Source organism: Ranitomeya variabilis, chromosome 2 (genome assembly GCF_051348905.1).
Source record: "Ranitomeya variabilis isolate aRanVar5 chromosome 2, aRanVar5.hap1, whole genome shotgun sequence".
NCBI lineage: Eukaryota > Metazoa > Chordata > Amphibia > Anura > Dendrobatidae > Ranitomeya > Ranitomeya variabilis.
The window spans coordinates 302,866,078-302,893,240 of NC_135233.1; the positions used below are offsets into that span (position 1 = coordinate 302,866,078).

Sequence of the window (27,163 nt, forward strand, 5' to 3'; positions counted from 1 at the left end):
TTTGGTTCCTTTGCCTAAGCTGCCTTCCTCTTCCGATCTGGTTCCTGTGTTTTTCCAGAACGTGGTTCGTTTGCACGGCATCCCTGAGAATATTGTGTCAGACAGAGGATCCCAGTTCGTTTCCAGGTTCTGGCGATCCTTTTGTAGTAGGATGGGCATTGATTTGTCGTTTTCGTCTGCTTTCCATCCTCAGACTAATGGACAGACGGAGCGAACCAATCAGACTTTGGAGGCTTATTTGAGGTGTTTTGTCTCTGCTGATCAGGACGATTGGGTGACATTCTTGCCGTTGGCTGAGTTTGCCCTTAATAATCGGGCTAGTTCCGCCACCTTGGTTTCGCCTTTTTTCTGCAACTCTGGTTTCCATCCTCGCTTTTCTTCGGGTCATGTGGAGCCTTCTGACTGTCCTGGGGTGGATTCTGTGGTGGATAGGTTGCAGCAGATCTGGAATCTTGTGGTGGACAACTTGAAGTTGTCACAGGAGAAGGCTCAGCGCTTTGCCAACCGCCGCCGCGGTGTGGGTCCCCGACTACGCGTTGGGGATTTGGTATGGCTTTCTTCCCGCTTTGTTCCTATGAAGGTCTCCTCTCCCAAATTTAAACCTCGTTTTATTGGGCCTTACAAGATATTGGAAATCCTTAATCCTGTATCTTTTCGTCTGGATCTTCCTGTGTCGTTTGCTATTCACAATGTATTTCATAGGTCCTTGTTGCGGCGGTACATTGTGCCTGTAGTTCCTTCTGCTGAGCCTCCTGCTCCGGTGTTGGTTGAGGGCGAGTTGGAGTACGTGGTGGAGAAGATCTTGGATTCTCGCCTCTCCAGGCGGAGGCTTCAGTACCTGGTCAAGTGGAAGGGCTATGGTCAGGAGGATAATTCCTGGGTGGTCGCCTCTGATGTTCATGCGGCCGATTTAGTTCGTGCCTTTCATGCCGCTCATCCTGATCGCCCTGGTGGTCGTGGTGAGGGTTCGGTGACCCCTCACTAAGGGGGGGGTACTGTTGTGAATTTGCTTTTTGCTCCCTCTAGTGGTTACTAGTTTTTTGACTCTGGTTTTTCTGTCATTCCTTTTATCCGCACCTGGGTCGTTAGTTAGGGGTGTTGCTATATAAGCTCCCTGGACCTTCAGTTCAATGCCTGGCAACGTAGTTATCAGAGCTAGTCTGCTGTGCTCTTGTCTACTGATCCTGGTTCCAGTTATATCAGCTAAGTCTGCCTTTTGCTTTTTGCTATTTGTTTTGGTTTTGTATTTTTGTCCAGCTTGTTCCTAATCTATATCCTGACCTTTGCTGGAAGCTCTAGGGGGCTGGTGTTCTCCCCCCGGACTGTTAGACGGTTCGGGGGTTCTTGAATTTCCAGTGTGGATTTTGATAGGGTTTTTGTTGACCATATAAGTTACCTTTCTTTATTCTGCTATCAGTAAGCGGGCCTCTCTGTGCTAAACCTGGTTCATTTCTGTGTTTGTCATTTCCTCTTACCTCACCGTCATTATTTGTGGGGGGCTTCTATCCAGCTTTGGGGTCCCCTTCTCTGGAGGCAAGAAAGGTCTTTGTTTTCCTCTACTAGGGGTAGCTAGATTCTCCGGCTGGCGCGTGTCATCTAGAATCAACGTAGGAATGATCCCCGGCTACTTCTAGTGTTGGCGTTAGGAGTAGATATATGGTCAACCCAGTTACCACTGCCCTATGAGCTGGATTTTTGTATTCTGCAGACTTCCACGTTCCTCTGAGACCCTCGCCATTGGGGTCATAACAGGACCCCAGGGCCCTCATGGCTTATAGGACCCGGCTTGTCCGGATGGCGATGATGAAAACACCTGACCAGTCGATCCGCATGAATGTCCGAGGCTGGTACCCAGGACCTCTCCTCAGGCCCATAACCACGCCAGTGTACCAAATATTGTAAAGTGCGGCGCACCACACGAGAGTCAACCACCCTGGAGACTTCAAATTCTAGGTTACCATCCACCAAGACTGGAGGTGGCATAGGCGCCGCGTCCACAGAACCCACCACCTTCTTAAGAAGAGACCTGTGGAACACGTTGTGTATTTTATACACCGTAGGGAGCTCCAGTCGGTACGCTACTGGGTTAATGACGGCGGTGACCCTAAATGGACCAATAAACCGTGGACCCATTTTAAGGGATGGTATCTTGAGTCTTATGTTTTTTGTGGATAACCACACCCAGTCATCCACACTCAGGTCGGGACCTGGCACACGCCTACTGTCAGCCACACGTTTGTACCTAGCACCCACACTCAACAGGTGCTGTTTCACTCTCCTCCAGACTGACGACAATTGTGTTCCTAACTGGTCTTCCTCCGGAATGCCGGAAGAGCCTCTCTGACTCAACGTACAAAACTGAGGATGTAGCCCGTAATAAAAAAAACGGAGACTCCCCAGACGACTCCTGGCGGTGATTATTGATGGCAAACTCAGCCAAAGGAAGAAAGGTAGACCACTCCTCCTGGTTATCAGAGTACTGCTCCAAATTTTGGTTCATACGCTCGGTCTGACCATTTGACTGGGGATGAAACGCAGACGAATGAGACAACTTGATCCCCAGCCGTGAGTAAAATGCTTTCCAAAATTTTGCTACAAACTGAGTACCCCTATCTGACACGATATCAGACGGAACTCCATGAAGCCTGACCACCTCCTGCACAAACACCTGAGCAAGAGTCTTAGCGTTAGGTAAAGAAGGCAAAGACACAAAGTGCAACATTTTTGAAAACCGATCCACAATCACCAAAATGACCGTGTTCCCAGCTGATGAGGGCAAATCAGTGATGAAATCCATGGAGATTTCCGTCCATGGCTTACTAGGTACCTCCAGAGGAAGTAGTGTGCCAACAGGACGGGAGTGGGGCGTCTTCGCCCTAGCGCACGTGGTGCAAGCTGACACATATGAGACCACGTCCTGTCGGATTTTGGGCCACCAAACCCGACGTGACACCAACTCCAAAGTACAAGCAAAAAAAAGGAGAAGCCAGCACTGCTTATGGTCAGAACGCAATACAAAAGGTGCACATGCACATACTGAATTCTAACTGTATTTCAAATATGAGACATTTAGCAAATAATTGATCAATTCTTTGAGCTACCCCGCATGTCATAGTATAGTAATGGTGTCTTTCTTTTTATGCTCTTTTTATACATCTAGGAGGCCGTAATAGCACAACGTTAATAAAAAACGTAGCGTAGGACTGCCCCATTATGAGATTGCCGTGAAATGGCGGGGTAGCTAAAAAAATTGATCAATTATTTGCTAAATGTCTCTTATTTGAACTACAGTTAGAATTCAGTAGGTGCATGTGCACCATTTGTATTGCGTTCTGACCATTAGCAGTGCTGGCTTCTCTTTTTTTTTTTCTTTTACATTGGTAAGTGGCTGACCACCACTGTTGCCGCGCACGCTGGGTTACGTACGCCATTCTTTCTGTGTTCTCTGTGATTGATAGGCTGCTGTTCACACACACAGCAGCCCTGCCCTGTCTCAGGCTCTAGTTAATTTTGCAGCTGTGTCTGAACCTGTCTCACTCTTTAACCTTGGTGCTGGCTTGGAGGCCAGATCTGACATGTCCGCACTGGACCTGATCGGCCTTCACCTACGCTTGTCCTTCCTGACACCAAGGGGGTGATTCTGAAAATGTCTCCAGGTACAGCTTGCATGTCATAGTATAGTAATGGTGTCTTTCTTTTTATGCTCTTTTTATACATCTAGGAGCCCGTAATGGCACAACGTTAATAAAAAACGTAGCGTAGGACTGCCCCATTATGAGATTGCCGTGAAGTGGCGGGGTAGCTCAAAAAATTGATCAATTATTTGCTAAATGTCTCATATTTGAACTACAGTTAGAATTCAGTAGGTGCATGTGCACCATTTGTATTGCGTTCTGACCATTAGCAGTGCTGGCTTCTCTTTTTTTTTCTTTTACATTGGTAAGTGGCTGACCACCACTGTTGCCGCGCACGCTGGGTTACGTACGCCATTCTTTCTGTGTTCTCTGTGATTGATAGGCTGCTGTTCACACACACAGCAGCCCTGCCCTGCCTCAGGCTCTAGTTAATTTTGCAGCTGTGTCTGAACCTGTCTCACTCTTTAACCTTGGTGCTGGCTTGGAGCCGTGGAGGCCAGATCTGACATGTCCGCACTGGACCTGATCGGCCTTCACCTACGCTTGTCCTTCCTGGCACCAAGGGGGTGATTCTGAAAATGTCTCCAGGCCGTAATGGCACAACGTTAATAAAAAACGTAGCGTAGGACTGCCCCATTATGAGATTGCCGTGAAGTGGTGGGGTAGCTCAAAAAATTGATCAATTATTTGCTAAATGTCTCATATTTGAACTACAGTTAGAATTCAGTAGGTGCATGAGCACCATTTGTATTGCGTTCTGACCATTAGCAGTGCTGGCTTCTCTTTTTTTTTTTCAACTCCAAAGTACCTCTAACCCCTGGGTGGCCAGCCAGGACAGTATCATGATGCTCCGCCAACACCTTTAGGCGGAGATGAAGTGGTACAAAAGATTTGTTAATGGGAAGCTCAAATGGTACATCCTCCTGAGCCTCGACAATCTCAGCCTCAACCTCGGTAGTGAGGGCTGAAACCACAACACCCTTTTGGAGAATGGGTACTGGGTCTTCCCGAGGTTCTCCCCCTGGAAAACACCTGGACAGAGCATCCGCCTTAGTGTTTTTAGACCCTGGTCTGTAAGTGGCAACAAAGTTGAACCGCGTGAAAAACAATGCCCAGCGAGCCTGCCTGGGAGACAGATGCTTGGCAGACTCCAAATACAGCAGATTCTTATGGTCAGTAATAACAGTGACCTGATGAACCGACCCCTCCAAGAAGTGTCGCCATTCCTCAAAGGCCAACTTAATAGCCAACAACTCCCTGTTGCCGATATTGTAGTTACGTTCAGCGGACGACAGTTTTTTGGAGAAATAGGCGCACGGACGCAAACCACTCAAGGATGAGCCTTGAGATAGTACCGCCCCCACACCAACCTCAGACGCATCGACTTCCATGACAAAGGGTTTAGATACATCTGGCTGCACAAGAATGGGGGCTGAAACAAAACTGTTCTTGAGAAATTCAAATGCGCGAACAGCCGCCTCAGGCCAAACAGAGAAATTGGTACCCTTTTTAGTCATGTCAGTTAGCGGTTTAGCAATGATAGAAAAATCCTTGATAAATTTCCTATAGTAGTTAGAAAACCCAAGGAACCGCTGAAGTGCTTTCAGGTTATCAGGAAGTTCCCAATGCAGCACCGCTTGCACCGTAGCGGCGTCCATTTTAAAACCAGAAGCAGACACAATATAACCCAAGAACGGCAACTCTTGAGCAAAAAATACACATTTCTCAAGCTTAGCATACAGCTTATTCTCTCTGAGAAGCTGTAACACCTGCCTGACATGATCTAAATGAGCATCACGGTCGCAAGAATATATGAGGATGTCATCTAGGTACATGATAACGAATTTCCCCAAAACATGCGAGAACACATCATTGATGAAATGCTGGAACACTGCAGGTGCGCTACTTAACCCAAAAGGCATCACCAAATTTTCAAAATGACCCTCAGGGGTATTAAAAGCCATGTTCCACTCATCACCTTGACGGACTCTTATGAGGTTGTACGCCCCCCTGAGGTCAAGCTTGGTAAACCACTTAGCACCTGCCACCTGGTTGAACAAGTCAGGTATCAGTGGCATAGGGTATGGATCACGAACCGTAATCTGGTTCAACTCCCTGAAATCCAAACACGGGCATAATCCGCCATCTTTCTTCTTCACGAAGAAGAACCCTGCTGCCACCGGCGAGGATGACGGCCTGATGTGCCCTTTGCTCAAACTTTCAGAAATGTAATCCTTGAGCGCTTGTCTCTCCGGACCGGAGATGTTGAACATCCTTGCTTTAGGCAACTTGGCCTCTGGTTTAAACCTGATAGAACAGTCATAGGAGCGGTGTGGCGGCAACTCTGAACAACCCTTCTCAGAGAACACACCCGCATAATCCTGAAGTGACTCAGGAACGCTTGAAGTCACAGCGGACACACATGTGGCCAGGCAATTCTCCTGACAGAAATCACTCCACTGGATTATGTCCTGAGTTTTCCAGTCAATCACCGGGTTGTGTGTAGACAACCATGGAAAACCCAGAACCAATTGTGCCGGAAGACTCCTGAGCACCTTACATGTGACCTGCTCGAAATGAAGAACCCCAATGTGGAGTTTAACCTCAGCCACGAACTCAGTAATCTCCCCCTGTGGAAGAGGAGCAGAATTGATGGTGACCACACAGATAGGATGAGGCAGTTTTTCAATCTTAAAACCAGCAGTGCGCGCAAACTCCTCATCAATGAGATTTGTGGCGGAACCACTATCCACAAAAATAGTGATTGGTATCTCTCTGCCAGCGACAACAACTTTGGCAGGGAGAATGCACTGAGAAATCATCATGGAGGATATACATAAGCTCAGATTGGACTCCTCCACTCCCTCTGAGCTCAGAAGTTTTCCGCCGTTGTGTTTTTCTTTAACAGCAGAGGACAGATATTAATAAACTGACCAGTTTTACCGCAGAAAAAACAGGCTCCCTGCTTCCTGAGTACAGGGGTATGATTCTTAACATGTGACACCCCTGCGATTTGCATAGATTCCGTGGGCTCACCTGCAGCAACCTCACGTGAACCTAAACCTTCACCCACAGGCGGCGTCTCATGATTCCCCTGACGCAAACGGCGATCAATGCGGACAACAAGACTCATAGCGGAATCTAGTGAAGCAGGAGTCTCGTACATCAGGAGGGCTTTTTTAACCCTATTAGAAACTCCATGAATAAAGTGACTCCGCAATGCTGGCTCATTCCACTGAGTGTCAACCGCCCAGCGGCGAATTTCAGAACAGTAATCCTCTGCAACACGCTCCCCCTGGCAAATAGTGTGTAACTTAGATTCTGCTAGAGCCATTCTGTCTGGATCGTCGTAAATGTGTCCTAGAGCAGAAAAGAAACCCTCCACTGAGTTAAATGCAGCAGAATCAGACGGCAACGAAAATGCCCATGCTTGGGGATCCCCGGTTAATAATGACAACACCAGGCCCACATGTTGAGCCTCAGTACCAGAGGAGATCGGGCGCATACGGAAATACAGTTTGCAAGCTTCATGAAAAGAAACAAATTTACTGCGTTCCCCAGCAAATTTTTCAGGCAAAGGAAACTTGGGCTCATTAACTCCTCCTGTCGCTCCAGCCTGTATATTAGATACTACTAGTCCCTGTTGCTGCACTGCTCCCCTCAACTCAGTGACCTGTAGGGACAGCGCCTCCAACTGGCGGGTTATGGAAGTCATGGGATCCATGACAAAACACAGAGAAGAAAAAAAAAAAAGGAACCCCCTTTCTTTTTTTTTTTTTTTTTTTGTATGGCCGATTATAATGTCACGGGGATACAAGGAGGGCGAGAGCTAATAACCCGGGCCCCTGCAATTTCCCTCAGACTAGGGTAACCCTGTCTGACCCTCTTCCTGAAGTTTACACTGAAGGTGTGCATGTTCAGGCCTCCACCCTCACCCTGATTCCTGATTCAGCCCTAGACTGAACACCACCGCCCACCACCCAGTGAATGCAATAGACCAATACCCACAATTATAACAAACAAGGATAAAGGAAAATATACACCACACCACAGTCAATCAGGAATACACTATAAAGGTGCAGGGCAAAATAAATACAATTATAGGAAGGAGTAAATAAGACAAAGGAAAATACACCACCAGCAACGATTCTCCAACAACCAGCTCTCCACTCCGGACCGAGATAACTATGGATAAGACAGAAGCTATAATCGGCGACGCCCAAAGATCAGGAGAACCATTTAAAGGAAATGGGCATGGCCCAGCTTCCAATCCGAGGATCAGATAAATTAACCCCGGAGAAGCCAGACGAAAACTAGCCGACGCCAATGAGCAAACAGTGGTCAAACGCGGAATTACCGCTGTCTGTCAGACGACCTGGTCTGAACAGTGTCCGACATGACAGAAAATATGTGTTTAGCTAACAGACAGCTTTTTATATTATGCAACTATATTTTAACCACATAAAATATTGATAACCGTAAGATGGACTCAGGTGAAAAATTGCTAACATTTCCACAGTTTTTATAGTTTTTCGTACTCCTTTAACCCCTTAGTGACAGAGCTAATTTGGTGCTTAAGGACCTAGCCAATTTTTACAATTCTTCCCTTTGTGAAGTTATAACTCTGGCTTTAATGGATCCCGCTGATTCTAAGAATGTTTTTTCATTACATATTGTACTTCATGTTAGTGGTAACATTTCTTCGATATTACTTGCGATTATTTATGAAAAAAATGGAAATATGGCGAAAATATTTAAAATTTTGCAATTTTCAAACTTTGAATTTGTATGCCCTTAAATCAGAGAGATATGTCACACAAAATAGTTAATAAACAACATTTCCCACATGTCTACTTTACATCAGCACAATTTTCGAAACACATTTTTTTTGTTAGGAAGTTATAAGGGTTAAAAGTTGACCAGTGATTTCTAATTTTTACAACAAAATTTACAAAACCATTTTTTTTAGGGACCATCTGACATTTAAAGTTACTTTGAGGGGTGTACATGACAGAAAATACCCAAAATTGACACCATTCTAAAAACTACACCCCTCAAGGTGCTCAAAACCACATTCAAGAAGTTTATTAACCCTTTACATGCTTCACAGGAACTGAAACAACGTGGAAGGAAAAAATGAACATTTAACTTTTTTTTGCAAACATTTTATTTCAGAACCAATTTTTTTTATTTTCACAAGTGTAAAAAGAGAAAATGAATGACAAACTTTGTTGTGCATTTTCTCCTGAATATGCTGATACCCCATATGAGGGGGTAAACCTCTGTTTAGGCGCACCGCAGAGCTTGGAAGAGAAGGAGCGCCATTTGACTTTTTCAATGTAGAATTGGCTGGAATTGAGATCGGATGCCATGTCGCGTTTGGAGAGCCCGTGTGCCTAAACAGTGGAAACCCCCCACAAGTGACCCCATTTTGGAAACTAGACCCATTATAGAACTTATCTAGATGTGTGGTGAGCTCTTTGAACCCCCAAGTTCTTCACAAAAATTTATAACGTAGAGCCGTGAAAATTAACAATCCTTTTGTTTTCCTCAAAAAAGATTTTTTAGCTCACAATTTTTTATTTTCTCAAGGGTAACATGAGAAATTGGACCACAAAATTTATTGGGCAATTTATCCTGAGTACGATGATACCCCATATGTGGGGGGACCACTGTTTGGGCGCATGTTAGAGCTCAGAAGGGAAGGAGCGCAGTTTTGGAATACAGACTTTGATAGAATGGTCTGCGGGCGTTATGTTGCGTTTGCAGAGCCCCTGTTGTACCTAAACAGTAGAAACCCCCCATAAGTGACCCCATTTTGGAAACTAGACCCCCTAAGGAACTTATCTAGATGTGTGGTGAGCACTATAAACCCCCAAGTGCTTCACAGAAGTTTATAATGCAGAGTCATGAAAATATAAAATATTTTTTTTCCACAAAAATGATATTTTTAGCCCCCAATTTTGTATTTTCCCAATGGTAACAGGAGAAATTGGATGGCAAACATTATTGTCCAATTTGTCCTGAGTATGCTGATACCCCATGTGTGGGGGGACCACTGTTTGGGCACACATCGGGGCTCGGAAGGGAAGTAGTGATGTTTTAAAATGCAGACTTTGATTTAATGGTCTGCGAGCATCATGTTGCATTTGCAGAGCTCCTGATGTACCTAAACAGTAGAAACCCCCCACAAGTGACCCCATTTTGGAAAATAGACCCCCCAAAGAGCTTATCTAGATGTGTGGTGAGCACTATTAACCCCCAACTGCTTCACAGAAGTTTATAATGTAGAGCCATGAAAATAAAAAAATCATATTTTTTCCACAAAAATTATGTTTCACCCCCAAATTTTTACTTTCACAAGGGTAACAGGAGAAATTGGACCTCAAAATTTATTGGGCAATTTATCCTGAGTACGCTGATAGCCCATATGTGGGGGGGACCACTGTTTGGGCGCATGGCAGAGCTTGGAAGGGAAGGAGTGCCGTTTTGGAATGCAGACTTTGATAGAATGGTCTGCCGGCGTTATGTTGCGTTTGGAGAGCCGCTGATGTACCTAAACAGTAGAAACCCCCCACAAGTGACTCCATTTTGGAAACTAGACCCCCCAAGGAACTTATCTAGATGTCTGGTGAGCATTTTTTGAAAGCCCAAGTGCTTCACAGAAGCTTGACGCAGAGCCGTGAAAATAAAAAATTTTTATTCTCACAAGGGTAACAGGAGAAATTGGACCCAAAAAATTGTTGTCCAACTAGTACTTAGTACGCTGATGCCTGTTAGGGGTCGAGTTTCCGCTTCTGCACAAGAGGAATCTTGGGCCATCTCCGCTGCGGTCTCCCATTCTTCTCCTGCCGCAGTGGAGTCTGCTCAGCAGAGACATCGGTGCCAGCATCTCGCTCAGTCTGACTCTGCGCAAAGGGTTACTGCTGCTTTTCTAGCTTCTGCCATTGTAGCCAGTACTGGGCAGCGGCGAGCAGACGTTTTTGGGACTAAGTCCTACTTTTCCCCTTCTGAGCATGAGCAGGGTAAGATCTCTCATTGGAGATCAAGGGTCACATGCTCAGATACTGCAGCAAATCCCATTGGTCCTCTAGAAAGGTCCTGAAGGTGCTCAACTTCTGTGGCAGCCTCCCATTGGTCCTTCTGGGAAGGTCCTGTACTTGCTGCAGCTAGAAAAGGTTTGCATGACTGAACGGCCATGCGCTAGTGTACATTTGAAAACGTGTGTGTGTTGATGAGTGCAAGTCATTCTTTAAACATCCCCTCCCTTGTGTATGACTGCTCGCATAAGAAGGTTGTCTGCTGTCTAGCGCCCGACTAAGCTATCAGCATTAAACATGATACAGCGTCTATTGCTGTGACCGCCAGTGCGGCACCGTGCGCTATTAGAGCGCTTCTCTAACCCAAGTCTGGGTGGTTGCTGGCGTCCGCCAGTGCAGCACTGCTCACAGTCTTGTGCTTAAATTTACTATTATTAGTTATAGTTAGCGTTGAGCATTCCGATACCGCAAGTATCGGGTATCGGCCGATACTTGCGGTATCGGAATTCCGATACCGAGATCCGATACTTTTGTGGTATCGGGAATCGGAAGTTCCCAGTGTATGGTTCCCAGGGTTTGAAGGAGAGGAAACTCTCCTTCAGGCCCTGGGATCCATATCCATGTAAAAAATAAAGAATTAAAATAAAAAATATTGATATACTCACCTCTCCGGAGGCCCCTGGACATCACCGCTGGTAACCGGCAGCCTTCTTTGCTTAAAATGAGCGCGTTCAGCACCTTCCATGACGTCACGGCTTCTGATTGGTCGCGTGCCGCTCATGTGACCGCCACGCGACCAATCACAAGCCGTGACGTAATTCTCAGGTCCCAAATTCCTAGAATTCGGAATTTAGGACCTGAGAATGACGTCACGGCTTGTGATTGGTCGCGTGGCGGTCACATGAGCGGCACGCAACCAATCAGAAGCCGTGACGTCATGGAAGGCCCTAAACGCGCTCATTTTAAGCAAAGAAGGCTGCCGGTTACCAGCGGTGATATCCAGGGGCCTCCGGAGAGGTGAGTATATCAATATTTTTTATTTTAATTCTTTATTTTACACAGTAATATGGATCCCAGGGCCTGAAGGAGAGTTTCCTCTCCTTCAGACCCTGGGAACCATCAGGATACCTTCCGATACTTGGTGTCACATTGACCTGTATTGGTATCGGGTATCGGTATCGGCGATATCCGATACTTTTCGGGTATCGGCCGATACTATCCGATACCGATACTTTCAAGTATCGGACGGTATCGCTCAACACTAGTTATAGTCTGATACCCAGTAGCGGTTTCGAGCGCAAGTGGTCTAGACGAACTCTATTCCCAAGTCTTGGGATTGAGTTCTGTGACTCCTTGCTTGTGCTCTTTGTGCAGTACCGTGGCCCTGTGACTTAACAGAGTTCGCTTCCACCGCCATATAGTGCCGCCATTTGCCAGCAGCAGGTTCTCTCCTGCACGGTGGACCCTGGGCTGCGAACGCACCAAATATCATCTCACTATTTACTCAGTGCATTCCGCCAGTCCTAACAATGCCCCATATGTAGGGGTAAACCACTGTTTGGGCGCACGACAGAGCTCAGAAGGGAGCACAATTTGGAGACCCCCTGATGTACCTAAACAGTTGAAACCCCCCAATTCTAACTCCAACCCTACCCCAACACACCCCTAACCCTAATCCCAACCCGATCCATAATCCTAATCACACCCCTAACCCCAAAACATCCCTAACCCTAATCCCAACCCTAACCAAAACCCTAATCAAAACCCTAAGCCCAACACACCCCTAATCCTAATCTCAACCCTAACCTCAAACCTAACCCTAATCCCAATACACCCCTAATCCCAACCCTAACCTTAACCCTAATCCCAAACATAACCCTAATGCCAACCCTAACCCTAATCCAAACCCTAATCCCAACTCTAACCCGAACTTTAGCCCCAACCCTAACCCTAACTTTAGCCCTAACCCTAGCCCTAATCCTAGCCCTAACCCTAGCCCTAACCCTAGCCCTAACCCTAGCCCTAGCCCTAACCCTAGCCCTAACCCTAGCCCTAGCCCTAGCCTTAGCCCTAACCCTAATTGGAAAATGTAAATATATACTTTTTTTATTTTATTATTTTAAAGGGGGGTTTATTTACTAATTTTATTATTTTGATCACTGTGATAGGATCTCACAGTGATCAAAATAAAACAAGAGGAAGAATCTTCCTCTGCCGGCTGGCACATCACGGTGGGCACAGTGCGCATGCGCCCGCCATTTTCTTCCCGGAGGAAGAAGGCGGCAGCCAGGAAAGGATGCAGGAGGACTGAGGGACACCGGTAAGTATGACAGGGTCCCCCGATCCCCCCCATTTCTCTGTCCTCTGATGTGCGATCACATCAGAGGACAGATAAAGACAAACCGCTTTTTTTCTTTTTGGTTGCTGGTAAATGGTTATTTACCAGCGATCACAAAACAGGGGTCGGTAAAAACCCACCCCGATCATGTTGTTTGGGGTCTCGGCTACCCCCGGCAGCCGAGATCCCAATGATCTTCTGGGTAACGGCCGGCGGGCACACTGCGCATGCGCCCGCCATTTTTTGCAGGAAGAAGATGGCGGTGCCCATGGGAAACCACGAGGAGCACCGGGGAGACGGGTGAGTATTGGGGCGCGATCGGGGACCCCATTTCTCTGTCCTCTGATGTGAGATCACATCGGAGGAAAGAGAAATTAAATGGCATTTTTTTTTGCTACCGCCGGTAAACGGTTAATTACCGGCGATCGCAACCCAGGGTCAGTAAAAACCGACCCAAATCATGTTCTCTGGGGTCTTGGCTACCCCCAGCAACTGAGACTCCAGAGAAAATCCGACTCTGGGGGGCGCTATACACTTTTTACACAGTGCCGTTAATTAACGGCTCTGTGGTTTAAGTACCCTTAACTGCCGCCGTTAAAAGGTGTATCGGCGGTCGTCAAGGGGTTAAACTATATAAACTAGTATATATATATATATATATATATATATATATATACACATATACATTTACATACACACATACATATATACAGCTCTGGCTTTTTATGCTATAAACTTCTGGCAACATATCTCCAAAGTTCCAAGCAATAAATTTTGTATTTATTTTCTGAAAATAAGAAATGGTCAAAATAACAAAAAAAGCATTGCTTGCAGACCTCAAATAATGCAAAACAAGTTCATAATAATTTAGAAACAACAATACTAATGTTTTAACTCAGGAAGAGTTCAGAAATCAATATTTTGTGGAATAACCATGATTTTTAATCACAGCTTTCATGCGTCTTGGCATACTTTCCACCAGTCTTTTACACTGCTTTTGGGTGACCGTATGCCTCTCCTGGTACAAAAATGTAAGCAGTTCTTCATTTGATGGCTTGTGACTATCCATCTTCCTCTTGATTAAATTCCAGAGGTTTTCAATGGGGTTCAGGTCTGGAGATGGGGCTGTGTTGTGTATCCGCTTTTTGGGCTCCCCTGGTGGTTGCTGGTGGTACTGGTGACCTGTTTGCACTTTGCTTCTTCTGTTCACCTGCTTCCATCAGTGTTTGGGAGTTTCCTATTTAGCCTTGCTCTCCAGTCATTTCCTTGCCGGTCATCATTGTAACCAGAGCCTTCGGTTGCATGTTCCTGCTACTAGTCTGCTGATCAGCTAAGTGGACTTTGTCCTTTTGTTTTGTACCTTTTGTCCAGTTTACAGTTTTTGTAATTCTCTGTAGCTGGAAGCTCTTGCGGGCTGAAATTGCCACTCCTGTGTCATGAGTTGACACAGGAGTCTTAAAGTAATTTCAGGATGGTTTTTGAAAGGGTTTTCAGTTGACCGTGAAGTCCTCTTTTGTATCCTTCTGCTATCTAGTAAGTGGACCTCTCTTTGCTAAATCTACTTTCATACTGTGTATGTCTTTTCCTCTTAATTCACCGTTATTACATGTGGGGGGCTGCTATCATCTTTTGGGGTATTTCCCTAGAGGTAAGCCAGGTCTGTTTCTTCCTCTACCAGGCGTAATTAGTCCTCCGGCTGGCGCGTGGCATATAGGAAGCCGTAGGTATGCTCCCTGGCTACTGTTAGTTGTGTGGTAGATTTAGCTCACGGTCAACTCGAGTTTCCATCACCCGAGAGCTCGTTCGTTACTTATGTGTTTTTTACGTTCCCTTGCCATTGGGAACCATGACAGGGCTGGCCATGACAGGGATTTGATGTGGTGGTCCTTCATCCACACCTTGATTGACCTAGCTGTGTGGCATGGCGCATTGTCCTGCTGGAAAAAACAGTCCTCAGAGTTGGGGAACATTGCCTAAGCAGAAGGAATCAAAGGATAACCTTGTATGCAGCTTGATTCATGCTTCCTTCGCAAAGATTAACCTGTTCAATTCCAGCCTTGCTGAAGCATCCTCAGATTATCACCGATCCTCTACCAAATTTTACAGTGGGTGCAAGACACTGTGGCTTGTACGTCTCTCCAGGTCTCCGTCTAACCATTAGACAACCAGGTGTTGGGCAAAGATGAAAATTAGACTCATCAGAGAAGATTACCTTACTCCATTCCTCTATGGTCCAATCCTTATGGTCTTTGGCAAACTTCAGCCTGGCTCTCCTTTGTTTCTCATTGATTAAAGGCTTTTTTCTAGTTTTTTGACTTGAGCCCTGCCTATAGGAGTCTGTTACGAACTGTTCTTGACATGCACTTCACTCTAGCTGCCATTTGCCGTTCCTTTTGTAGGTCACTTGATATCATCCTGCGGTTGCTGAGTGAAGATGACGGTCATCCCGGTCAGTGGAGAGTTGTTTTCGCCCTCTGCCGATCTGTAGCTTTGTTGTTCCCAATGTCTGCTGCTTGACCTTGTTTTAATAGACTGCCGTCTTAAAAATTTTAAGGATGGAGGCAACATGACGCTCACTGTATCACTCTGCTAGTGATGCCAGAATTGAGTCCTTTTCCTTACTAATGACTTTTCTTTTCTACTCCTTTGGCATGATTAAAAGTTATTTTTTCATTCCTATTACTTTTGGGATATTACTAGCACTTGTTTTGCCATCCAGCTTGTCCTAATGCAAGAGGATTGTGAACACCACAGCAGTGTAATAATAAGATTTGGTTCACGTGATCATCTAATCAGAAGCACATTAAGTAGAATGAGGTGTACTCTGGTTGGAATTCAACTGACACTGAAATGGAACGGCTGTGAGACATGTAGAGAAGCTGATTTTTATAAAACTGTGCAGTGGTCTCTTAATTTTTGCCAGAGCTGTATATATACAGTACAGACCAAAAGTTTGGACACACCTTCAGTCATCAAAGCAAAAGGTGGCTAGTTTGAAGAACCTAGAATACAAGACATATTTTCAATTGTTTTACACTTTTTTTGTAAGGCTAGGTTCAGATTGCGTTAGGGCAATCGGTTTAGCGCTAAGTGCTAGCGGATTGCGCTAACGCAATGTCTTTTTAGGGGTCGCATTAAACATCCCCGCTAGCGCAGATCCCCGATCTGCCAGAGCGGGGAACGGACCTCGGGCGCGCCGCGGACGCTGCAAGCAGCGTCCGAGGCGCGCCACAGAAGAACGGCACATCGCTAGCGCGTGTGTTATGTTGGGCTGGTGGTTAGGAGCACTAGAAATGACCAGATGAGCAAACTAGCAATACAGGACGAGCTCTGGGAAGTGGGAGCTCTGCTGACCGCAACCCCTCATCCTATCACAACAACTAGAAATAGCCGTGGAGCATTCCTGACTCTGCCTAGACGCCTCTTCACAGCCTAAGAGCTAACTACCCCTAAAGATAGAAAATACAGCCTACCTTGCCTCAGAGAAATTCCCCAAAGAAATAGGCAGCCCCCACATATATTGACTGTGAGTTAAGATGGAAGTCACAAACACAGGAATGAAATAGGTTTCAGCATAGGAGGCCAGACTGAACTAAACAGATTGAGGATAGAAAAGGTATCTTTGCGGTCAGCATAAAAAACTAAAAAAAAAACACGCAGAGTGTGCAAAAGAAACCACCGCACCGACTCACGGCGCGGTGGTGCCACTCTGCATCCCAGAGCTTCCAGCTAACAAGATTAAATCATAATAGCAAGCTGGACAAAAACACAGTGGTAACAAATAAGCTAGCAGGGACTTAGCTTTTGCTGAAGTAGACAGGTCATCTGAAAGATCCAAAAGAACTGAACCAGTACTAGGACATTGACAGCTGGCATCAAGTAACGATCTGAGTGGAGTTAAATAGAGCAGCCAGCCAAGACCTGAACGAGATTAGCTGGAGAAGGAATCTCAGAACCAGCAGCTCCACTCACAGCCACCAGAGGGAGTCCATGAACAGAACTCGCCGAAGTACCATTCATAACCACAGGAGGGAGCTCGAGAACAGAATTCACAACACGCGTGCCAAAAATGGCACGTGCTAGCAATGCGCTTTAACATTGCTGGCAATGGGAGTGCTAACGGATGCGTTGCACGGCGTTAATTTCGCCGTGCAACGCTGTCCATTAGCGCTCACACAAAAACGAAATGAGGACCTAGCCTTAAGTATATAACTCCACATGTGTTAATTCATAGTTTTGATGCCTTCAGTATGAATTTACAATTTTCATTGTCATGAAAATACAGAAAAATCTTTAAATGAGAAGGTGAGTCCAAACTTTTGGTCTGTACTGTATATAGATAGATAGATAGATAGATAGATAGATAGATAGATAGATAGATAGATAGATAGATATAGATATATATATATATACTGCTCAAAAAAATAAATTGAACACTTAAACAACAGAATATAACTCCAAGTAAATCAAACTTCTATGAAATTAAACTGTCCACTTAGGAAGCAACACTGTTTGACAATCAATTTCACATGCTGTTGTGCAAATGGAATAGACAACAGATGGAGCTGTCCCGACCTTACCAGGGAACACCTCTTGCACGGGGTTCAATGGGGTCCCCACGACCTCTACTGCCACAACCTCTAGGGGGAGCCTATCGGGGTTACACCCTATCCCTAAATTGGCGACCCCTGTGGCAGACATCTTAGCATCTTCGGATTCTACGCCATAAATACAATTTTCAATTTCTCCTGCTGTTACGTCTAGGGGGAGCCTATTGGAATTACACTCTGTCCCTAGGTTGGCGACCCCTATGGCATCACCATCTTTGGGTTCTACACCTGGCACAACATTTTCCATGAGAGGTTTGAACCTGGTCTCCCACAGGGACCAAAACAGGGGCAAGTCTCTTCCCAACACAGTCCCATATGGAAGGGTCTTTGCCACTCCGACCACATGTTTAATGTCCCCACATGGTGTGGAAAAATTAACCTCCATGATCGGGTACTCACAAATTTCCCTGTGGATACCCATCACCTCCACTTTCGGTCCTTTGGGGATGTCCCTAGCAACAAGGGACCTATGGACCAGAGTCACTTTACTCCCCGTGTCCAGGAGAGACTTTGATCAGCACCTCTTCAAAGGTACCTGGCACAATCGTGGTTCGCTGCCAGCTGTACCTGTAGTGGTGATACAGTCTGGCTGGGCACACATAGACTCATGGCAAGTGTTCCCACAGTCCATGGGCTTAGATATCACCAAACCATTACTTGCCCCATGCCCAGGCTCTGGTGCAACATCCTGAGTGGGTTTATACCGCTCAATCAATTCTATCAGCAGTTCTAGGGTGCCTAGGTCTCTCAGCCTGACCCAACTCTGCATGGCGGCCGGCAGAGCCCTCACCATTTTGTCAGCCACGATTCTCTCCATCATCTCATACGGGGAACAGAACTCAGGCTGGAGCCACTCCTCCACCAATTGCTGTAAGTTAATTACTTGAGACCTGGCAGGCCGAGTCTCTACATTGGACCACTGGTACACCCAATGATCCCCCTTACATTTGGGGTCTCTTCAGGACTCTGCTGTTCACCCCTTACTTTTGGGGTCTCCTTTTTAACATGCTAAAGCTCTGCTAGCTTCCACTGCAGCGCCTCCTGCTGCCTCTGCTGCTGCAACTGCATTTCCTGTTGCTGCAGAATCTCTTGCTGAATCCTTTGCTGATTAAGCACAACCTGCTCCAAAAGTTCCTCCATTTCTCTAGGAGACTTGCAAACTATCTGCAGCACTCTCTGGGGTATGCCTTAATTCACACAGCCCGCATTCTTTCCACCATATGTAAGGCACCGGTAGCAATGAAGAGGCAGTGACCCACAAAGTTCAAACATAAAAGTCTCTTTAATGCTTTATCTTCACACAGAAAAGGTTCCAGGCATAACTTAAATGCACATAACTTCAGTGTTCAGTTCACACCAGTTCATTACCGCATCCTTTATAGTGCAGTCACTACACATGCTAGTTGTTCTCTGACTGGTTCCATGGGTGTCCTGCACCGCTGTATCACAGTCTCTACTCATAGCCATACACAGACCATGACATCCTCCTGTCTGCAGCTGTGACACACACTGGTCCTTCCTTAGGGCACAGGACAGTCTACCTCCGGTTCACCTCCGGGCACAAGACCAGTCCACATCCGTGAACAGTCATCATGGACAGCAGCACCACTGTGTATGCTGTGGGTTGTCAGGCTTCACTCTGGCCCTGACACACCTGAGACTCCTCAGACTCAATTCTCTAAAACGTCTCTATACTACAGGGCTTTTAACAATTGTAATCACAGCCACACCTGCGACTGTAACGCTCCCTCATGGCCACACTACGCCTCTGTGCGCATCCTTTAGAGAACAAACAGCACCCCCTAGCTGTAACAGGGGTCACTATCTCTCTCTATATATATTATATTAAGTGAGAAAAATTTGGAACAGCACCAGACAGAATACCATTACAATGTGCACGCATCCCCAGCCAGCAGTCACAGGAGGCTCCTCAGGATAATGAAAAAAAGAAGGGAAACAGCACAGCAGACTTCAAAAAAAGTGATGTTTAATGCCCAAATGGCGTGGCGACGTTTCGGATACAATCCTTTCTCAAGCCTTGAGAAAGGATTGTATCCAAAACGTCGCCATGCCGTTTGGGCATTAAACATCACTTTTTTGGAAGTCTGCTGTCCTGTTTTCCTCTTTTTTTTATCTTTTCATTATATATTATATTAGGAATTGCTTGTTACTTAGATAATATAAATTTATACTTTTGTATCTTGTCTGAAATATATAATTAATATTAGTTCGTTTATTATTAAAATTATTATTATTGGATTTTGCTGAATGTAATATCATTATTGATTATAACCAGAAATAGTATTTGCTTTCCCTTCCTGAATTTGGGTAATCTTTCTTCTTTAAACTAATCATATAAAGTCAGAATGACTTTGCATAAATGAGGAAGGCTGCATGGTGTGCACATATTATCTATAGTGTCAATGGAGAATTCTGGTAAGTGAGTAAAACTAACTAAAGAAGCCCTCCAATGAAGTTTTTTTCTGCAAAATTATATATTTTTTTCACTAAATCCTGTAACCACTGCTAATCTACTTCTCTTCTGAGTGATGTCTCTGCTCTTCAGACTCTCCGGGACAAACTGTGGTTTATCTGATCTGGAGGTGACTTTTAGGCTGAGTTCACACGTAGCAGAATTGCCGCGGAAATTTCCGCGGCAATTCTGCGCCTCCTGCCGCGGGTATATCGCATGCAGAATTTGCATGCATATACCCGCAGAAAACTAGCGTTTTGCAAGCATAATTAGCTTGCAGAGTGCTAGCGTTTTCCAAAGCGATCTTTACAATGTAAATCCATGAACCGTCAGAGGCTCCATAGACTTACATTGTTAAAGAGACGTGCGGCTCACACATATAGAGCACAGAGTGACCCGGGGAGTCTGGAGAACAGTGACATCACTGAGAAGTGGAGCAGAATGGCTCTGGATACCAGAGCAGATGGCGGTAGGTGAGTATATTAATATACGAACACTACCGTGAATACACATATACACAGGTTTAGTGAGGAAAAAAAAAAAAAAGACAAATAAAACAGTACTCATTCTTTTCCCTATCAGTCCAGCACTGACCCTCCAGTGGTGCTCCTTGTCTTTGTTTAAGGGAATGTCCACACGATGCGGAAAACGCTGCGGATCCGCAGCGTTTCCGCAGCTGCGAGTCTGCAGCAGTTTCCCGTGAGTTTACATTACAATGTAAACCTATGGGAAACAAAAAACGCTGTGCACATGCTGCGGAAAAAGCCGTGCGGAAACGCAGTGGTTTACATTCCGCAGCATGTCACTTCTTTCTGCGGAATCCGCAGTGGTTTTACAGCTGTTCCTATAGAAAACCGCAGTTGTAAAACCGCAGTGAAATCCGCAGAAAAACCGCGGTAAATCCGCGATATATCTGCAGCAAAAACGCAGCATTTTTGCCCTGCAGATTTATCAAATCCACCATTATACGTGTGCACATAGTCTGAGAACTGCAAAAAAATGTGTTTACAAGGAGACAAACGTTCAATTCTATTATTCTGTGTCAGATACATGTCTCACACTGGTAACTCCCCCTATTATTTATAATGATCTCTGGTGGCAGATTCTCAGGGAGATCAGTGTCCAGTTCATAGCCCTGAACAGATCATTTACATATACTGTATATACAGTGGTGGTCAAAAGTTTTGCATTTTTTTAAAGGTGCGATTACTTCTGTCTGGTTGTTGGGATGCCATTTTTCTGGTGATGAACTGAAAGTGCATGATCACTTTATTCAAGCACGTTCGCTCATCACTATATGTGATCTGATAGAAAACAACACTTTATATGTTAGAGACAGTTACCGTAGGGGTCACATGAAAATTTATAGCTTATATATAATGACTCTGTACAAAAAAAGAAACAATAAAGTTGGGTTCACATCATGTCCCAGTTCACAGTTTCTTTAGAACTTTTCAGTCTCCAATAAACTGAGCCATTGATTTCAATATAGCAATGGAAACCAAAATATGAAACTTTGATCTCCTTTCAAGTTGTGTCCATTTTTTTTGCTGACCACAATGGTGTAGTAGACTGCGCTTATGCGTTTCTGCCTAAAAAAACTAAACACAGCTGAAAAAAGTCAAAAGTTTTTGTGATTCGGATGGAGGCCCCAGACTGAATCGTGACTCCAAGAAGAGATGTGATCCCGGCCTGAAGAACGGGTATGACTGTCAATATTGATTGTCACTTAGTATCTTATGAGGAAAAGCATATGAATGAGATGAATGGAATATTTATCACTGCATGCAAAAGTAATACTTACAAGAGAAAAAAACAGATTAGAGGCTGTTCTATAGTAATAGAATGCTGGTGTTATAATGATGCCTTATTATCACACACTATGACCTTCAGTGTGATATTATCTCCGTCACGCGCTACATTTGTTTTCCATATTGTCAGCAATGTCACATAGAACACAGGTTGCTGCCAGAAGTAACCTATTACATTGACGTCCATACCCCTTCCCCCGTCACCCCTATTACCATAGAAAATGAAGGGGTTATGTAATAACTGGGAGAAAATGAGTATGCATTTTATAAAAAGAGAGGTTTTCCGTTGCCTGAATTAATGTTTCATGCGTGCGATGCATAAATGTATAACAATTATGTCCCTTCTGTCTGCTAAATAAATAATTAGCCACCGGTAGTGTTGTGAAATTCATAGCATGCATTTATTTGACATATAACGGCTCCTGATTTCTTCCTAGGTTGAAGAGCTACCTGATCTTACACTGGAGAATTACAGAGTCAGGAAGGGACCTGATAGCAGCAGGTATAGCGCCTTCCATGCTCGCTGCATTCCTAGTCTGCTGGGACACCAGCAGTGATTTACTTCTCTTAAATCTCCCTGTTCTACCATTTCTAAATTATTACTATTCCCTTTTCAACCATTTAAAAATTATTGCAATAGAATTGGAACTTTTCTGGGAAAATTTTGAAGCTGTATGATTTTTCTGAGTCACAACCAAATATCACGGTGTAGAAAAAAAAATATCAAAGTGCAACTCCCAATATCACATAAAACAAAAGATAGTAAAAAAAATGTGACAAGCGAGTATGAAAAATGTTAAAATTTTTCTGTTCTTTGACAGGTAAAAATTGGTAATCAAATAGGTAGGTGGCACACATGGCGAATTAGAGTAAGGGCACCGTCAGACAGCTGTATAAATCAGACCAATGATGAATTGCAATGTTCAGACTGGCCACTGAGCTCCTTAGCGTGACAACTTCATGTATATCTATGCAGCTATCACGCGTGGGTCTAGAGAGTCACGCCTCATACAAGCATTGTGGTCCGATTTAAAAGGCAGTCTCACTGTGCCCTTAGCTTGAAGTGGGTGCTAGTTCCTCTGGAATCAACCATTGAGTTCCTATAGATCAACAGGAGACAGAGTGAAGGAACTGCACCCCCAAACACGTGGAGATGCTTCAAATAGGATTTATTGGCAATACTTCATATCCATTGGTTACACAACAGTAAGTACAGTATTAAGAAACATTTCAGATGAAAAACCCTTCATCTGATGTATAGGCTATGTCCATTGCATATAGGTCAAAGAGATCCAGGGTGAGGGATGGGCTTCACCCAAACAAGGACAACTAGGATCCAACTATATCAAGGCCTGCTCTAAAAATTGGTGACTGTGTATTCCTACTCTTGAAAAAGTCTACAGAAAAATACCCCCAAAATGCAGCCAAAAAAGGCACTCTGACCTACCAAGGAGTACTGTGCAGAATATGAAGCTGTCAGCCAAACTTTGAGAAGATAAAATTGTCAACAGCAGCCATGATGCTTTGCTGGATTTATTGTATGACGGATCTAAATTGCAACTGATGAGCACCATCAACCTATAAATGGGTCAATGTTGAACCTATTGAGGGACCCTTTCCCACCCCAATGTTGGCTCCTAACACTTTGTCTAATAGAAGTACCTTCTACAGACTGCTATTAACATCATTTATCCCTTTTTTATACCAGAGCATTGTTGACAGTTTAACTGCTGAAATCCATTCATGCCACAATGGCTGAATTGAATGAATGCTTTTGATGTAGCCAGGATCTACAGTACATTGACAGCAAAGTGCAGGCATAAATAAATGCTGGAGTACTGAAGCAGTAAAACGCTGGGGGAGGGAAGTGCCTGTCTGACACCATTCAGGCTGTATTTAATGTTGGTGTGCCCAAGGCACTGTGTGTGAGCTTACTATAAAATGGCATTCATGCCTCCTAGGAGCTTTCCTGTATCTGATTCTCTATTACTTATTATTTTAAAAATAGATGGTTAGTTGCATTGAGTATAAATAAAAAAAAATAGAAAAGTCAAAAAATGAGAGAATACAATAAATAAAATATATGTTTTGCATGTTCTACTCCTAACACAGCTTGAAATGGTTTCGCCCCTCCTCTGGGTTTTTTTTGTGGTCTTTCAGGGGGTATTATTTGTCATTACACTGTTTTAATCACGATTTGTAAAAACATGTTCATTGCTGAATACTTTTTTTCAGCTTAGATTGAATGTTGTTGCACTTCTTTGTTCTTCCTGGAAGAATTTGCATCAAAATTTGAAGTTATCTAATATTCATAGTAAAGGGGATGAGTTCCTGTTCGCTGGTGGTAGGACCATGGGGACCATAGCTGACCCTTTGCCGAGGCTCTTAAAGAGTGGAGATTGAGTATGCGCACCTTGGCTCTGTTCATTCAATATGGGATAACTTCATATCTTGGTACAAACCTTTAAATGACATATTCTGACGATAGGATCTTATGACATGGAAATCTCCTTCAGGAGCTCAGCAGTGTTCTAAATGAGTGGGTTGTTATTGGAATTACCACCTCCAATCGATAGAAATGGGCAGTTCTGGAATTCTTTTAAGTTATACAGTGATCCAACATTTAGGTAAAAACACAATACATTTTATTCCAAAATATTACAATCCATTTCAACAGAGAATGAGACCACTTCCATGTTTCTCCTGTAGTGGTAGTCATCAGCAAATCATAACAAAAAATAAGTCTCTTAAATATAATTTATTTCTGATAAATACAGATACAGTTAACTAACGACAACAGTTTATTAATCAAGCATTCATTCTCTCGTTAGATTCAAACCTTCAGGGAATCTTGAGTTGAGAGTAAAACTCCAGAATGCCTTCCTGTCAAAGAGATGTCATATAAGATATATTCTCCTTTGGAGGCTTTTTACTCTTTAAAATCTAAATACATCAAACTTAATTTCCCCACATAACTGATACTAAAATGTTTAACCGTATGAGAAAAGATGTAGTCTTTAGGGTAGCTGATCTCACTGAAAGACTCTAAAATATGAACCTTTTTAATTTATTTTGCAAATAATAAAATATTTTTTATGCTACAGGGGATCAATCTACTACTGTAGATAGGTGACAATTATTAAATATGTGTGGGTTTTATGCTAGATCTCCACTGACCTCCAGAACAGAGTCTTTATACCCAGAAATGCAAATAGCCTATTCACAGAGAAAGAGGGCTTGAATACTAGCACCACCTATTGGATGTAACAGTCCTAAAAGTCATTATTAACTCTTTAATGAGCTTTGTCACATGACTTATGAAATGAAACCAAACCAGAAATTGCAGATACGTGTTTTGGGGTGTTTGCCCCACCTCGGTGCAAAGCAGGAGAACTTATTTGGCTATTATTTGGCTAGGTGAGAATCCTCTGACTGGGGGGCAATTTAGAAATATTTCTCCTTGTGAAGAGTCAGCATAAGGAGACTTATAGACTTTGCAATGCTCCTCTGAGAATTAAAATATGCAAATAGCCTCTTCAGAGAGGAGGAAGACTTGAACTTATCCTAAATCATGTAGCAAGGCTCCTCAAAGGGTTGATATTGACTTTAAGGATTGCTATATCAAATAACTAGCGCTAGAGTTCAAGTCCTTTTTCTCTCTGAAGAGGCGATATGCATATTTTAATTCCCAGAGGAATATTGCATGGCCCATAAGTCTCCTTATTCTGGCTTGGCATTCTCCACAAGTGGAAGCGTTCCCCCTTAGACCACTATGTCCAGAAAAAAAAATTGTATGGCGTGTTTGGTCATGTATGCATCACTCTACTCAATTCTAAGCTTGTGGATCTAACCTGAGGAACTCTGTCTCCAGAGCGAGTCTATCGTACCATTCGGAATTTTAAAAATAAAACTTGAAAAATATATATACACTACGTTTACCTTACCTCTTTCTGATGATACTTTATTGCTACTTTCAGCTTAGCCAGGTCATGACACTTCTGAGGATCCAGCTCCTCACTCTGGTCATCCCTGTGGTTAAGTATAATTTCCAGTTCTCGAGAGCTCCTTGCTTGGTCAAGTAGATCCTTGGCAAACTTCTTACATTGCTGAGATAATTCTTCATATTCTGCCTTGAACTCATTCTCCACCTTGCTGAGCTCTTTCAGTTCCCACCCAAGGCGGAAAGCTGTTAATATAGGGTCCTCACTGGATAAGGCAATCAAAGATGGGCTGGCTAGAGCTTTGTAGATGTTCAGTCTCGATCTGGAGTGTCTGAGACTGTCAACTTCTGAGCTGGAGACACATTCCACACAGTTGCAACGTATCTGGTGTGGGCGAGGTATTGTCACCCTTCTTTGGACTAAAAGTTTTATAATTTCATAGTTATTAGTGTGAGCTGCCAACATAATGGGCGTAATGTCTGGCGTGAATTCTGAAAACTGTGTATCCATCATTAATGTTGGCACCTGGGAAGAGAAATGAAGAAAAAAATAACTAAATTGCTTTACATTCTTCAACATTGCAAAGTTACAGTACGTAAGAAAAGGTAAAGCAAATGAATAAAGATAAACTGAAAGTAGAAAAAAACATTGTGGGCTGTCTGAAGATAGGGACTAATTGCGAATGCAAACTTCATATTGTACAAGGCAGCGAAATAAGATTATGGTATATTCAGATTCCTTAAAGGGGTGATCTTACACTCCGAAGGAGCGCGGAAAGCAGTGACACCATACTGAGCATGTGCCAGAATTGACAACCGGGACATGCTCAGTAGAAAAAAACATAGCCTGGCCTCTGAAAAGGATGTTCCTAATGACATACTGCTTAATGACAGGGAAAGTAACTGCATGAAGTGGCCACAGTGCTGCCGCTCCTATAACTGTTCATTATAGGGAGGAAAAGGATGCTGTGAGAGTGACAGCAGCCCCTGCTCTCTGATGACGATCCATTTGAGAATCCCAAGTGCATATTAGGAGACTCAAACTAAACGATCATTGGAAGTTAAAAAAAACAGACTGGAACTCAGAGTAGAGAGGAAAGAGTAGGGAAGTTGTAAATGAAGTGCATTAGAAAAGTGATTAGATTAGTAATAGGTAGATGTATAGTATGACATTCACTATTATTTAATTCCTGGATTATGAGATTCAGAGACATAACTGTCGGGGTTTCAGAAGCAGCTGTCATTTCAGGTCGTTACATAAAGTATTGAGGCCCAGGAGCTCATAGTTTTACTGACAGTGTTCTTTTAGACTAAAT

At 44.0% G+C, this 27,163-nt stretch overlaps 1 protein-coding gene across 1 annotated transcript in view; it reads right to left on the minus strand.

The window, feature by feature from the left end:
- Positions 1-27,163, minus strand: part of TRPC5 (transient receptor potential cation channel subfamily C member 5) — a 519,478-nt gene that overhangs the window by 210,751 nt on the left and 281,564 nt on the right. The window contains exon 3 of the mRNA XM_077285167.1: positions 25,852-26,373. Within this exon, the coding sequence (XP_077141282.1) occupies positions 25,852-26,373 (522 nt within the window). The remainder of the gene's footprint in view (positions 1-25,851; positions 26,374-27,163) is intronic.